This window comes from Aristolochia californica, unplaced genomic scaffold, assembly GCF_029961685.1.
Source record: "Aristolochia californica isolate CCGP_79_NKW_82.1479 unplaced genomic scaffold, dmAriCali1.0.hap1 SCAF_11, whole genome shotgun sequence".
In the NCBI taxonomy this organism is placed as follows: domain Eukaryota; kingdom Viridiplantae; phylum Streptophyta; class Magnoliopsida; order Piperales; family Aristolochiaceae; genus Aristolochia; species Aristolochia californica.
This window is the reverse complement of record NW_027181782.1, coordinates 13,770,145-13,785,860: the sequence shown is the minus strand read 5'-3', so window position 1 is coordinate 13,785,860 and position 15,716 is coordinate 13,770,145. Positions and strand designations below refer to the sequence as shown.

Genomic DNA, 15,716 nt, shown 5'->3' with positions numbered 1-15,716 from the left:
TATTCTTTTGTTCATAACTATTAAATCTAATATTTATATTACCTTTTGTATATGTATACATAATACTTTCTTCAGGACTAATTATTTTTTCTTCTCTGAATTTAAGGTTCCATTCTAATCCAGCTAAGATATCTGGGGAATATTTGATAGGCTTAATTAATTTAATTCCCTTGTTACCTATTAAATTAACTACATCATCTATTTTAACTTTAAACCTAGTAGTACTGGAGCAAGTACATCTTCCTAAAAATCCAATACATAATAAAAGATTGTTTCCTACAAAGGATTCATATCCCTTTGTCTGAATACCTATTTTAATATATTTTCTGAAATCTTGTAGTCCTATGAGGAAATCAGGGGAGCAATAAAATATTCCTCCGTTCTGATTCATATCTACTTCGGTGATTCCTAACATAGCTTTTTTAGGATCGACCCATCTATCATCATAGATGCTGAGCAGAGTTTTGGTTCCTCGGTTTTTTCGTCCTAATCCTTTTACCCCTATGACAATTAAACCTAAATGAATTAAAGTATATAATTTCTTAATTTCTTTGAAAGCTTGTTCTGCTATTAAGTTTATGTTGACGGAATCTTGTCCGACACAACTAACTTGAATTTCCCTATAGTGTCTGAATAATCCAGTATTAAAATTCAAAGGTCCTGTTCTATATAATTGTCTAGGATTAAGGAGATTTAATTGATTATTACTAAAGAAAGTAATATCTTGGTCTATGTCGATTATTTCGTCTAACTGAATATCTCTTTGGTCTACACTTCTTCTTCCTGTTATTCTATCTATTATATTAAGATTTTTAGAAGAATTTTTCCGAGGTAAATCCTTCACCTCGCTGTGAAAGTGCCATGGTTTTGTTGATGATGAAGTTCTAGGTTCTATTTTGACAGCTTTTAATTTCTGAGTTATTAAATCTATCTCTTTATCAATATTTTGTTGCGATCCTTTACTATTTTTTAGATAATCTAAATTTTCAAAGAGTTTTTTTGTTTTTACTCTTAAGGTTCTTAATTCGTCTTGTAGTTTGTTCAAAGTAAATTCTATTTCTATTACTTTGCTTTGTAGATTATTGCCTAAACTTATAATAAGATCTGCGATACTATTTAATTGTGAATTATTTCCGTGTAATATGTGTTCTTCACTATTAAAATGACATCTAAGACAATTAGGTCCTATGTATTTTATATCAAATCTTGATGAAATTCTTAAGTCTAAATAATCTACTTTTTTAAAAGGTTCCAGGTCTTAAGGCTCTGATACCAAATTTAGGGGGTACTAATTTAATTTAGTCTGGAGTATTTAAAGGAGAATTATTAGGAGATCTTCTTATTACTTGCCTTTTGGGAATAAAAACTTGCCTAGGGGTTTCTACTATTCTCCTATAGGAATAGAGGGATAAAGTGAAACAGATAATATTAAATATGAAAAAGTTACAAATAACTATTGTTAATGCTATAAAAACAAAGATCATGTATCTAGGATTCTTCCTATAATATTAGCAATTAAAAATATATAGGAGACTAAGAGGTTTTCTAGTTGTTCTGGTATGAAAACAAAATAGTTAAATAACTCCACAACTAATATAAATAAAAATATATAGGAGACTAAGAGGTTTTCTAGATGTAAGGTTCTGTTTGGACGGAAACTTGAACTAAGCCTGTATGTACTACTGCTTCAGGCAAAGTCTGGGAGTGTTGGATAGGAACTTCTGTTAGGGCTTCATCTATTTCTTCGTAGCATAACAATTTATTATCTAATTTGACTATGGAGTTGTCTATCTATTGTTCAAGGGCAAGAATTGTAGAATTATTGGGTTGTTTACAGCTTCCTGGAAGTTTACAGGGACAAGATGTTGATTCTGATACCAATTTAAAGGGGGTACTAATTTAATTTAATCTAGTCTGGAGTATTTAAAGGTGAATTATTATAAGATTTTCTTATTACTTGCCTTCTAGGTATAAATATTTGCCTAGGGGTTTCTACTACTCTTCTGTAGGAATAAAGGATAATATAAGACAGATAATACTAAATATGAAAAGATTACAAATAACTATTGTTAATACTATAAAAACAAAGATCATGTATCTAATATTCTACCTATAATATTAGCAATTAAAAATATGTAAGAAACTAAAAGGTTTTCTAATTGTTCTGGCAGGGAAACAAAGTAATTAAATAATTCAACCACTATATAAATAAAAACAGGATACTAGTATAAGTTCCTATATTTTAAATCTTCTACCGTAATATATGGAGTTGTAAAAAAGAGTTAGATATATATAGTATATAGGTAATATGGGTAAGATTATTCTAAAAAACTGTCTTAATATTTTATTAACTAACCAAATAAACATAAAAGTATAGCAGCGTTGTGGCTTCTGGGAGCAACGCTTGGCTTCGAAGAGGCAGAGGCATTTGTCAGCCCTCACCCAACAGTTTCCAGCCTAATATACCCTTATGTATAAACACAAAAACAAACACCAAGCCACACAATCTATAAAACTTAGCAGACAATAAAAGCAGTGAAGATTAAACAGATAAGAACAATACCTCAAGTTATAAAAAGCACAAGCATGGAGATGATTACGAAAAATAAGTAAGAAGTGTAATTCTCGAGGGGTTTATCTTTAGATCAAAGTTGTTTAGATCTTTATGCTTACTCCTTCAGGTATGGGAAACGCAAGACACAGAGAGGTGTGCAATTTCCTAGCATTAAGCTTCTGCCACGGGCTCCAACATTTAGTCCCAAGAAAACAAAGCCCTGAAACCTCCTTGGGTATAAACGGGCAGAAACAAGGGACGCATGGACCGTGAAGCATCAAAGGAATACCGCAATGCTTTTACTCTGTGCTTGGGATTAACCCCGGGTTAGAGGAGGAAGGTACAGATCTAAACAGACAGAGATATTCTTTGATTAAATATCTTTGGGTTTGAGGATCTTCCTCTTGATCAATGTTCTTAAGCACAAGTTGTTGTTCATTCGTAAGAACATTAATTTTATGCATTTGTGCCATAGATTGTAGATGAGAACAGCTACAATCTTGGTCTTCTTCTGATTGGCTGGATGAGGCATAATCAATATCATCCCCAGAATCAGAGTTTAAGAGAATTTTGGCCAACTGAATTCTTAATCCTTCATCAATCTGAAGTTTGTTAAGTTTCTCTTTAGTTTTGCATCTATTTGAATAGTGGCCTAATTTACCACATTTGTAACAGACAATTTTCTTTTTGTCTGGAGGATTTCTTCTAGGAGGTGGTCTCTGACGAGGAGGAGGTCTCCTAGATTCATGACGAGTCTTTTGATGAGACTGTCTTTTTGGATATCTCCTACTCTGGTGTGAATAGGGTTCATGTCTCTTAGAGTGAGAGACTTTACCTTTTCCCTTCCTTTGATTGGAAGGTGATGGACCTGTGTCACAAGCAAATTGTTCACAGAATTCACCAAGCTCACGCTTTCCAGTAAGATTTTGTTTCTTAAGCTGAGCTTGAAGCTTTAAATCATTACATAAGGTCAGCCCTTCTTGGATGATAGCACTGGTAACGAGACCATATGTATATTGATGGTAGTTTATAATTCCTACCTCATTACCTAACCTTTTTCTTACCTTGCTGGCAAAAAGAGTTGGTAAACCATCAATAAATTTTGCTTTCCAATATTCATTATTGGCATCTGGTCTTTGCGTAACCTTAGTGAGGAAAACATCTTTATACCAGCAAAACTGGCTAAGTGTTCGACACCTAAGATTTTGCAAAACCTCTCTTCCGTTATCTGATTGGGAAGTCAGATTTCCAATGAAATGATGAACAATACAGGAAATCAAGGTATAAACTGCAGCGTCCTCACCTAGTTAGGCTTGGCCAGATTCAGTTTTGATAACCTTCTTTGAATTATAAATTTCCTGATGTTGTTTAGGGGTGAGGATATTATCCCACCAACCTTTGAGAGTTCCAGAAAACCCTGCAGTAAGCATTTCTGCAATTCCTTGATCGAAATTCTTATGTTGCCGACAGATTATACAATACATAAGCATTCGGTGACAATGTTCTAATATCTGATATTCAGATAATCCATCTATATTCCATTCATAAATGGATTTGCCATCATAAGATTTTTTATCTAAATAAACATTCTCTTCATACAATAGGTCTTGAGGTGTAGGCCTATGGTATTAGAGTTTGTTAGGTAGATCCCATTTCCGAGTAGAGTTTTTCTCATAATCCAATTTTTGTATACGCGGATCTTGTATCATGTCTTGAAGAATTTCTTCAGTCTGATTGACATTGGTTAAACCTAAATCTTTGAGATTAGAGTTTTGACCAATATCAGAATCAGAATATGCTGAAGGAGTTAAATCCTCAGAATTTTGAGATGAAAAATCTTCATTTAGATCTTCGTGAGATTCTAATGTTTGAATACTTTTCAGAATCTTCGCAGCGTTTGCTTCTTTGGCTTGTTTTAGTTGATCTTCAGAAAGATTCAATCTTCCAAGCTGAGATAATAAATCATCAACAACTTCAGAATTATTATCCCATTTAAGGTTCCTAATAGGAACGGGTGGTTTGATGAGCGGTTTATTGTTCATCAACAAAGGTAATTTTCGAGAAGATAAGTTATAAGGATTTTGACAATATTTCTCTGGATTTTACCTTTATCCAAAAAATCTTCAATACGAATTAGCTGTTGGCCAATTGTTTTGAGATTTAAATTGGTAAAATTGTTTTGTCTCCTGATTTGACCCATAGGATTAAGAGTGGAGAGAGAGAGAGAGATGCTCGTGCTTGTCAGCCAACCAGATGATTATTGTCGGAGAGTAGACAGTTAATGACCCTATGTGCTGTCTTTCCAAACCATGAGGTCAACAACCTGTCCTAAGAATGTATCTGTTCTCAAGGTGGTTAAGAAGGTTTCTTGCCTCATCCATCCCAGTGTTGGTCAAAGCACGCCTCTCATTAAGGTCTCAAGGACAAAATGTACCACTGTGATGAAGGGAATTTTGGACCTTAATTTGAGTGTGTTTGGCATATGCATGTAGACCTCTGACCCAGGATCAAGCAAACATCTGGTGAAGTTATCTTTCTGGACATCAATTCGTAATCCACTAAAAAAACTGAGCGAGCTTGCAGATGGATTTCATAGCACTAAATGCAGAGTGAGGGAGGGGATGTGGAGGAAACCATGAGACTGTTCAAGCATTGTGGCCTCTGCTTCATGGTTTGAGGCTGTCTAGAGATTGCTTTTTCATCTTGCTTAGACTTGAAGGAGGCTCTTCAAATGTCACCTAGTGGGCATAGGCTAGATCCCTCCATTTTGGAAGCTCTCACATATGTTTAAGGAGATCGATGACAAGTTTTTTTTTAAAAAAGTTCTCTTGCTGTTTCTTGGGTATGCACCCTTTGCTCAGCAATTCTCCATGATATTTCTTTCGTTGGGAGTGGCTACAGCAGTCAATCCTATCATGGGTGATTGCATTCCCCTCGTATAGATGGACTGGCGATGATGGGCTCCTTGCAGTCATCTAATGTTTTTAGTAGCCAGCTCATGTATCTATTCTGTACTATCTAAAAATAAAAATGACAGAGAGAAGGAAAAGGAAGTGCTGTGCAGTGATGGGGAAGATGCAGTCATTAGATTTTGTTGGTTCTCTTATAAATGTTTCTTGGGAAGGGGCTTAGAAGCTCTGTTTGTGCACCAAATTGGTGTATTGGTCTTTGTTTCACCCTTATGATGTTATTTGTGGTTGTGATTTGGAGCTTGGATGCAGGTGGTACGAAGCTGAAAGCTGCTTAGCCTTTGCATGCATCCGCTCTTTGCCCTTGATTTCTCATAGTGGAAGACATAAAGGCAGATTATGTTGTTGTTTTTTCTATTGAATTTCTTTAATATTACATAAAAAATTTATGGGAGAGGAAGGGAGGAGGGGAAATTAACAGATTAGTGTCTGGAGTGCCAAAAAATGTAAAAAAGGGCTTGCCGCCTTTGCTGCCTGCCACAATGGTAAAGAGGCTCTGTGCTTTCATGGACATTTTGATTGTGTGGTCACTACCTTCTCCATTGATTACATGAAAATTTTGCGTTATCTTTATTCTTAAATAAAACATCTATGAGTAAGCTGATTGGTAGTGAGTGCTAGATTACCCTCAAACTGGTTTGTTTGACTGTTTTATTAATTGAAAGAGGGTGAAGCTTTATTCCGATATTACATGTATGACTCAACACAAGTATATGACTCATAATGGGCAAGGATAAGCTATAGTCCACTACTGTCTATATTTTGACAGTTTCATGGGTAGCTTAATCTAAGTTCATTTTTGAAAATATAATTGATGTTTCAGATACCGGATGCTTAGCTGTTCATATGCCTTTCGATGCATACTAAGATTGAGAACATCCTCTGATTTCCAGCCAGGACGCTCGGTATGGTCTTGGAGATCTTCAAAAACATTTAAGTTTTGCTTCTGATTCATATCTAACTAAGAGCTGCTCTTATGTGGTCTGATTTACTTTTTTCTTCTATAGTATGGTCATTTCTTTGCAGATCCTCAGTATGAGAACGTTCAGCACATTATATGTTGCGACTCTTATGCCACTTATGGTTATGACTTTGATTTTTCTAATTCTGTGGGATTCTCGAGGTATTCAGATCCTGTCTTGATGTCATATACTGAGAAGGATGGGTCTTTATTTTAGAAATATGAAACAATATGTCTTAAATCATGTACAGACAAACAGAGCCTCCTGTGGTACAAATTGCTTTCCAGTATACTGTCATTGTGCCACCTGAGGAATCTTCAGTTTCAGGATCAAGTGCTGAAAACAAGTACGTATAACCAGCTGCCATGTGCTAGGAAGTCCTTGTCTTTTCATTTGTGGTCATTCTGTGTTTTAATCAACTCTAAAATTTATAATTGCTCTTACCTACAGTTAAAGTTGTGTAAACATCAAAGTTTTTTTAACCCAGAATCATATGTATTTTAGGTTTCTTGTACTATGTCATCACAAGGATTTCTCTGGTTTTTCATATTATATTGTAATTAGTATTATAGAAGCAGTGTATAGAGATCAGAAATTGGTCTAATATTAGAGTTTCTTGGGAAGAGGAGTAATAAGCTGTTCTCTATCTCTTTTTTCTTTTTTTGTATAAAAGCGAGATAGTAATTTATTAGTAGAGAGAGGTACAAGATGTTAAAAGCAAACTTAAAAAGCATACAACTGAATAGTTATTAGCTGTTCTCTATCTCTTTTTTCTTTTTTTGTATAAAAGCGAGATAGTAATTTATTAGTAGAGAGAGGTACAAGATGTTAAAAGCAAACTTAAAAAGCATACAACTGAACAGTTATTAGAGGACATTAAAGAAAACAAATACAATAGCACAACCAATCTATTACAATGTTAAGCAATGGGAAGGGAATCTCCCACAATGAGTTGTTGTTCCAAGAAATCAGTTAGATGATTCACATCCCCATAGAGTGGCATCCAACTCTTCCATCAAATGCCTATAAAGGTCGATAATTTTCTCAAAAATCAGAATTAAGCATCAAGGTGAGGACTTCCCTGAACATCCTGCTGGAAACAACAGCCAAATCACCTCAATGATGGCAGGATTAGAAAAAAGATTTGGTAAACACTCTTAAGGCCTATGAGGAGGATCAAAAACTCTACCTCAATGGGTCACACTGCATCCACCAGCTAGGCTAGGATTGCTCTGAGATCAAAATTGTGCTTTTACCACCTGTTCTATGGTGGTGTCTACTCCTTGATTGTCTCCATTCTTAGCAGTCAAATGTGAGGCAATCAGCTTTCTGTTTCTCTCTGAATGGATCCAAGGAGAGGAAAAAGGTAAGGAATTTCATTGGACCAAAATTTTATGTAGTTCTAAATCTTAGTTGATTAGTCAATTTGGGAGGTCCACTCCTCAACCTGTAGACCTTACTGTTTTCAAGGCTAAACTTATCGGGACTTATTCTTCTCTCTCTGACCGGACCTAACATCTTATACTGAGATGAAGACTATCTTGGCAACTAATTCAACTCTAGCCCTCATAGAGCAATAAACAACACTGTTATGCTGGAAATTTGCTGCCATTTTCATCATTACTTTGTTTCTCTTATTCATGCAAACTTTTTTTTAGGGGATTGTTTGACTTTCTTCAAGCATCTTCTAGGGGGTTTTGTTGGCAAAGAAATGAGTTTTGCCAGCCTCAAACAGCAGCTGCAGCATTTGATAATTACTCTTTGCTTTGGTCAATGCTCTTGTTAAAGTCACAAAAAAGATCTTGGTCATTGTTATTGTAAAATAATCAGATATGAGAAAGATGAAGTTTTGGAGTGAAGAATAGCCAATTCTGGGAAGTCTCACTTTGCGTCAACATTGATCAACCCCTATATAAAGATGTCATCGAGTTGATGTGCAGAGCAAACATACCATGTTATAATCTTGCCACTCATAATTGCATCGTGAATGAAATGACAATTTGCTTCAATGTATTTAGTTCTCTCATGAAATATTGGATTGTTAACAATAAAACTAACAGCCTGATTGTCACAAAATATTGCCATAAGTTTTCAATTGAGAACCCAAACTCTATCGCTAAAGACTTAATCCACATTATTTCACAAGCGGCATATGCTTGACCTTGCTAGTATAGTTTGTTTTGGTACTTTTTCTAGGTCACAAGGTTACTGTTCATAAATGTGCAATTAGCACTCACTGAGGTTCTACTGATTTTAGACTTTACATTGTCAACATTTTGAAAACCTCATTATTTCTAGATTATGGTGTGGTTTATGAAACAATCCCTGTCCACATTTTAAATACCATAATATCTGTTTCACAACTTCAACTCCTCAGGTTTTCCATAAAGTGACTGACAACACCATCAACATAGGAAATATTAGGTTGAGTCTTAAATCAGCTTACCAACAAGTCTTGTAGTATTGGGTCTTATCTTTAGGTATTGGAGTCTGACATTATCAACATAGGAAATGTTAGGTTGAATCATTGGATCGTTATTCAGTTTGCTAACAAGTTGTCTATACTGGGTCTTATCTTTAAACATTGGGTTTTGTTCATCATGCAAATTTGCATTTGTTTGCATCACTCTCTGTTGACTTTGCTCCAAATAAACCTCTCTCAGCTTATCTTAGTCTACATATCAGTTGTATATTTCCTTTGTGTTCGTATAATTCTCTCCTTGTTTCATGCAACATCAATATTGAGGAAGTAATTCAGGTGTCTTAAATCCTTGGTTTGAAAATGTTGTTTGATATTCTCACTTTCTTGTTGTGTAGTCATCTACATAGACTATTAAGATAACAATACTTTTGTCCCTCTGGAGAACAAAGATAAAGTGGTATGAATGGCTCTTTTTAGACCCCAAGCCTATCATCGTTTGACTGAATTTATCAAACCAAACTCTTCATAACAAAAAGACATTTTTAATGTCCTACCCTTTATTAACAGTAATAGAATTGGATGAAATTTAATTTGACATCAGGAGAGAATGTTTCATAAAAACCCAGTGACAACTACAACAATGTGGCTTTGATACCATTAAAATAATCAGAATTAGGAAAGATGAAGTTTTGGAGTAAAGAATAGCCAACTACAGGAATTCTCTCTTTGCGTTAATCTGAGATTAGGATATATATCGAACCTTCATCCCTTAATAAATTTGTCTAATGAGTTTTTACAAGATGAGACTAAAATACCTGTGAGTAAAAGCCTACCTGTCACTCAGAATAAGTTGAGGGACTGAACTACCATTAACTTAAAAAGCATGCTCTAAGCATAAACCACAATAACAGGAATGCCCCTGAATTATAAGAAACACCTGTCCACAGTTGTTAAGAAAATCTTATTTGCCTTTTAGAAAGAAAAAAATATGAACATTGATGTTAACAATATTTTGTGGAATTGGATTCTTTTGACTGATGATTGATAGGTACTAGTATTTAATTACTCGAGGAAAGAAAATTTTGAAACTGTTTCTTTTTTTTTTTAATTCAAAGATGTTTGTTGGTAACTACTCCGTGAAAAACTTTCTCGTATATTGTTTCACTCATAAAGAGGAGTGTTTTGGCCTTTTTCATTGTTGAAATGTGGTTGTCAATGTCTTCCCCTAACTGTCAACATTCTTCTCACTGCATTTTTTATGGCATAACAATGTACTTTCTTTAGGTCCAGATACTCCCTTAAGCGGCACTTAAGGATAAGGACATTTCAATATGCTACAGCTGCAAATATGAATGAACTTTACGACAGCGTTGATCCAGAAGTTGTGTTGTCAATCCTTGTTCATAAGGTTGTTTCGTATCAAATTTTTTTTGCTGTATTTTATTATTAGATTTCATTTGTTTCTTAGTGTAGAACAAGCTAGTTTTATTGAGAGTTTGGAATATCTTGGTTGAGTAAGACACTTCTGTATTTGAGAGGCCTAATATGCATCACCATTCTGAATGGCTTTTTGAGCATTGGCAGGAAATTTGGTTTAAGGCAACAATCTATACCTGAAGCTCATCTAAACGTTTTGGGTCCAAAACAGTTAGTGTTGTTGGATTAAAAAATTGGACCAGGGGCTATGGATGAACTCAAGTACACATGAGCATTATCTAGGTAAAAGGGGTGTTACATCTTTTAGGTAAGCTAGAGATTGATGCATTAGTGCCTTTTCCGTGTGATACATTCTGTAAATTGTCACTGTTGATGAGTGTGTGTGTGTAGATATATATATTTGGTTTTGTTTTCTCATTAGCATTTTTTTCTTTGTATGCATTTAATAATATGGAATTGACCATTTCAGAAAAAAAAAAGGGAATTTGTCAAATGCTTAGCTATCTGCAGTATTTTTTTGACTTGATTGTGGTAATATGGTTTGTGAACATGATTTCTCTGCCATTGATGTTGAATCATAAATTTCCTGTGCCAAATATGCCTTCTGGTTTACTATACTTCTTAAAGTTCCATCACATGTGGAGAAGGGAAAAAGAAGGAAAACTGTTGTGTTTTCGAGTCAATTAAACTAGTCAAAAACATTAAGGTCAGTCCTGACTGGAGACTTGAGTACCACAATCTACTTTATATTGATCCTTCCTGCTCATTTGCCCTTGTTTGGCACAAATTTTCAGGTAATTTCAGCTTCTTTGGAGCAAGGAATTAGGGAGGGAGGCATAACAGCAGATCCGGCACTCCCCTTTCCTCCTCCACAAGACTGTAAGTTATTTCCTTTTTGGTTCTTCAAATACTGATGCTAGGAGGAAGGCATAAAATTTGGGTTTACATTCCAGGTTTTGGAATTTGATTCCTACCTGTAGCCTGTAGTTAGGATTTAAAAAATCCTTTAGTTGTTAAGTTTGATTGTGAGCTCATAAATATTTAACCAAGTTATTCCAACTACACTGTCACAAGAAATGTGTTTCCTTTTTGTGGTTCATCAAGTAATCATACCAGGAGAAGGCCCTAAAATTTAAACATAAGATTTGGGGGTTAGAATCCAGTCATTCTGTTTGTCAAGTCCCATAAGGATGTTGTGTGACATCCTTGTGTAGAAACAGATCGATATGTGATCTTAACTGGGGTCATATTCTTGCAATCACATGTTAAATAGATTATGTTTGTTGAGTCTAATGGTGGGTTTGGAAATATTTAGCTCAAATGCTGCAGGGTTACAGGAAAGTAATCCTGACATGATGGGGCCACCGAGTGGAAATCAAGGATCATCTGATTGCTCATTTTTCTTGGATTATATGCATAATCTTTTTGGAATGACCAGCCAGATGGACCCTACTCTCTCCTTTGGGTTCTAGACCTTTTTTAGTTAACGATTTCAATAACAGTGTTTAGATTGTTTTGCTTCACCTACTAATACTAATGTTATTTGGTGCAGGCCTCTTGCGAACAACAATTAACAAACTGAAACAAGACAAAAGTATCACTCCAAAGCTCACATTTATTCAAGGGGGACAGGACGATGCCACAGTGTTCGAAAACTATCTCATAGAAGAGCAGGATGTTGATGGTAATGGTTTAACAAGTGTGGTAGGCTTTGTATCCTTCTTGGATGAAGTGACTCAGCGGGTGGCGGAGTATCTTGCATAAATGAGTTAGCTAGATAAATGTTCTTGCAGTACCAAATCATGCTTTGTGTCAAAACCCATGGAGCAGCCTTTGATATCGCATTGGTATTTTGCTTCCTCGTCTTTTAGTTTCTGCTCTTTTCAGAGGCGGTAGTCAGAAGGGGCGACGAACGAGTCGTCCACCCCTATAATCACTTTCGAGTGAAGAAAAAAATAGGTCCCTCATCTGTGTCCCTTAGAGTGAGCGACAGAGAACTAATTAGAATCAAGAATACTGAAACCGAAAAGTATTTCTTCCCTTTTTAGAAGCAACTCGTTCATTTTGACGGTTACTACATCGAACTGTGGGACTCATAAAATATGGCTGGACATCGTACTACTTTCTTTCTTTCTCCTAATTATTCAATCCTATGGTTCAATTCTCTGCGAGCTGAAATGTCTTCATGTCTCTTCATTTGCAAGGGAAAAAGGTCGGGCTAGTAAGAAGCTCAGGACTTCCACTAAGGTTTTATAATTTTGAAAACCCCAACTCTCGTTATGTATTTGGTTGCTCTCCTGTTCTTCCCCTGATTGTTTTTTCTTGGCAGGAGGATTATCGAATTGATGTTGTTGATGATGATGTTGATTATGCCGAAGATTTTGATGAGGATCGTCGTGAAGGTATTACTTTTGCTCGTTTTTTCGTTTTGTTTTAGCTTTTTGTTTTTAGTTCACTTTAGGTGCTTGAATTGTATTTATGGGTACAGAATATGGATTATGAAGATGAAAGCGAACTGACGAAGAGGGATTTTTCTAAACTCGAATTAGAGCCTGATCATGCAAACCGCCCTTTATGGGCTTGCGCTGATGGCCGGATCTTTCTTGAGACATTCTCACCGTTGTATAAGCAAGCCTATGATTTCCTCATTGCAATTGCTGAGCCCGTTTGCCGGTATTTAAGATGTCCTTCTATTTTCTTCTACTTAAAACTCTGTGGTTGCTCATTTTCATTTTGTTGGAAAAATGTTGTGCAGGCCAGAGTCTATGCATGAGTATAACTTGACGCCTCATTCCTTATATGCTGCTGTTTCTGTTGGGTTCGAGACTGAAACAATAATTACTGTTTTGAACAAGCTATCAAATACTAAGCTCCCTAAAGAAATGATTGATTTCATTTATGCTTCAACTTCTAATTATGGGAAAGTAAAACTTGTACTGAAGAAGAACCGGTACTTTGTGTAGTCCCCTTTCCCAGTGGTGCGAATTTGGTCTCGTATTCCACAAGTGGTTTATTATTATTATTGATGTTGTTATTATCATTATTATTATTCTTATGGTGATGAGGGGAATTTGGAACTTATGCTTTACATGATACTTGCAGGTGCTGAAGACTTTGCTGAAGGACGAGGTTATATCTAAAGCGAGAATTTATTCCAATGAGGTAATTTATTTTGCTGTTATTTTCTTCATGCATGTCCACTTTATTTTTCTGAGTTGTGCCTTTTTATATTTTGTCTTTTATCTTATCTTTTTGGCGAGTGACAGAAAATTTCTCTCATCATGGTAATTTTAATATTTTTAACGACATTAAGTAACTAGTAATGGAAGAGTATTTTTTTATCTGACAATAACTAAATTTATTTTTTTGTTTTTGTCGTAGGTGGAGATTTTGCTCATGCAAGGACGTATATTATTTTCTAGCATTAAGAGAAACAATTATAGTTTGTAATTTTATAATGGATTTATAGTTTTTATTTGGGTGATTGTAAAGTGATAGTGATATTTCATTTAATTTTGTTGTGTTTGATTATTGTTTATAATATTATGCAGTGTATAAAGTGTTTAGACTATTTTATGGAGTGTTTATGGAATGTATAGATAATTTTATGAAATGTTTATGGAGTGTTTATGGAGTGTTTATGGAGTATTTTTGGAGTGTTTATACAGGTATTATGTATATTGATTATGCCCAATTTTAAGGAGAGGTTATGCCAAATTTTATACAGGTATTATATACATAAATTATACTCAATTTTAAGAAGAGGTTATGCCTCAATCTTATACATGTATTATATAAATAGGTTATGCCTAATTTTTTGTAGAGGTCATATCCAATTTTATGTAAAATGTATGTATAATTTTATATATAATTTATTTGATATATATTTTTTGAAAATTTTTAAAATGTATGTTGAGGCTCGAGTTCGGCTCGACTCTCGGCTCGAAGCTTGGCTCGAAATATTTAAATCAAACTCGACTCGAACATAGGCAGATTCGGGCTCGGCTCGGCTCGATGCCACCCCTAATTAAACACATTGGTTATCCACGATTTCATCCAATTTCATCTATAATCTTACTTTATCTTGGTACTGTGATTATACTGATTGTCACATGGGCCAAACATAATCATGCTTACCAGTGGACATCTCCATCATGATAGGTGCAATTTCAATTGATTTTTCTATTACCAAAAATTTAAAGAATCATGTAGTTGGAAGTAGGCTGCTCTCTTTTGTAGTGTGGAATACCAAATGTCTGACATGGTCTATTTAAAGTAACTTATCAGGAACTTTGGTGGTGATGCTATTGGATGAAAAAATTTAAATTTCAGAACTTCCGTTGTGGTTGCCAGTCATTTGGAGTTGTTGTACTGACGTAGTGCTTGGTGATATCTTATATCGCGATCTATATCATATAAGATTCTATATCAAGAATATGTTAATGAAGCATAATATTATCATATCTATTCTTGATAATCCTTTTCTACATTTGCTTTCATTTTTCTCCTATCAAATAGTCTGGCTGTTCCATGTATTTCTTAATAAATTCTTTCTTTTTTCTTGTTGTCATTGAAAAATAATTCTTGTTGTGCCTTGGTTTTTGTGTTTTTTGCCACAAATTAGTTGAGCTGCATTTTACTGATTGGTGTTCTGCATCTTGTCCAAGCATATTGATTTGTTGTACGTTTATATTTAAACTTTTCTTCTTATATTACTTGACCTTGTAGATGCAATGTCGAGAACCTGTGTGGCTCGATTATTTGCTATTTTGAGGGTGCCAGTTTTGGATGTACCACCCGAGAGGTGGCCTAGAGTTGGTTGGTCAATGCTACCACATGCTTGCACTTGCAAAGACATCATGCTGCTGAGTTATGTAGGAGTTTGTCCTATGTAGAGGATTGAATAATGTGGCAATGATGAGGCTGTCAATTTGCTCTAACATGAGCGAGCCTCGTCATGGTATGAGCCCTCCATTGGTGGGTGCAAGCTGTCGATTGTCAGTCACTTGTTAGAAATAATGTTGGTTTTGAAGAAGACCACCTTGGATGTGTATACCTTGAGGATTTCATTTAAGAAATGATCTTTAAATAGGATGCTAGGTTCACACCTACATAAGATGTATGAGTCCATGTTAAAAGTCAGTTTTCTACAATGACAACCATATATATGATTTTTTTAAATATTATATTGGTATTTATCAAATAAATATTTATTTTCTTCTATTTTAAAAGAAAAAAACCCTCTTTTGGATATGTGCTTAATGATGATCAGTTCTTCTCTATTAAGGGTAAAACAAAGCATCAATTATGGCTTGATAGATAGATAGATAGATAGATAAATATTCTTGCAGTACCAAATCATGCTTTGTGTC

At 34.9% G+C, this 15,716-nt stretch overlaps 1 protein-coding gene across 1 annotated transcript in view; it reads left to right on the top strand.

Annotated features, from left to right (window-relative positions):
• Window positions 1-12,287, top strand: part of LOC137944639 (protein transport protein SEC23 D-like) — a 77,071-nt gene extending 64,784 nt beyond the window's left edge. The window contains exons 3-5 of the mRNA XM_068790342.1: window positions 10,192-10,315; window positions 11,139-11,223; window positions 11,897-12,287. Of these exons, the coding sequence (XP_068646443.1) occupies window positions 10,192-10,315; window positions 11,139-11,223; window positions 11,897-12,108 (421 nt within the window). The 3' untranslated portion in view covers window positions 12,109-12,287. The remainder of the gene's footprint in view (window positions 1-10,191; window positions 10,316-11,138; window positions 11,224-11,896) is intronic.
• Window positions 12,288-15,716: the final 3,429 nt, after the last annotated feature.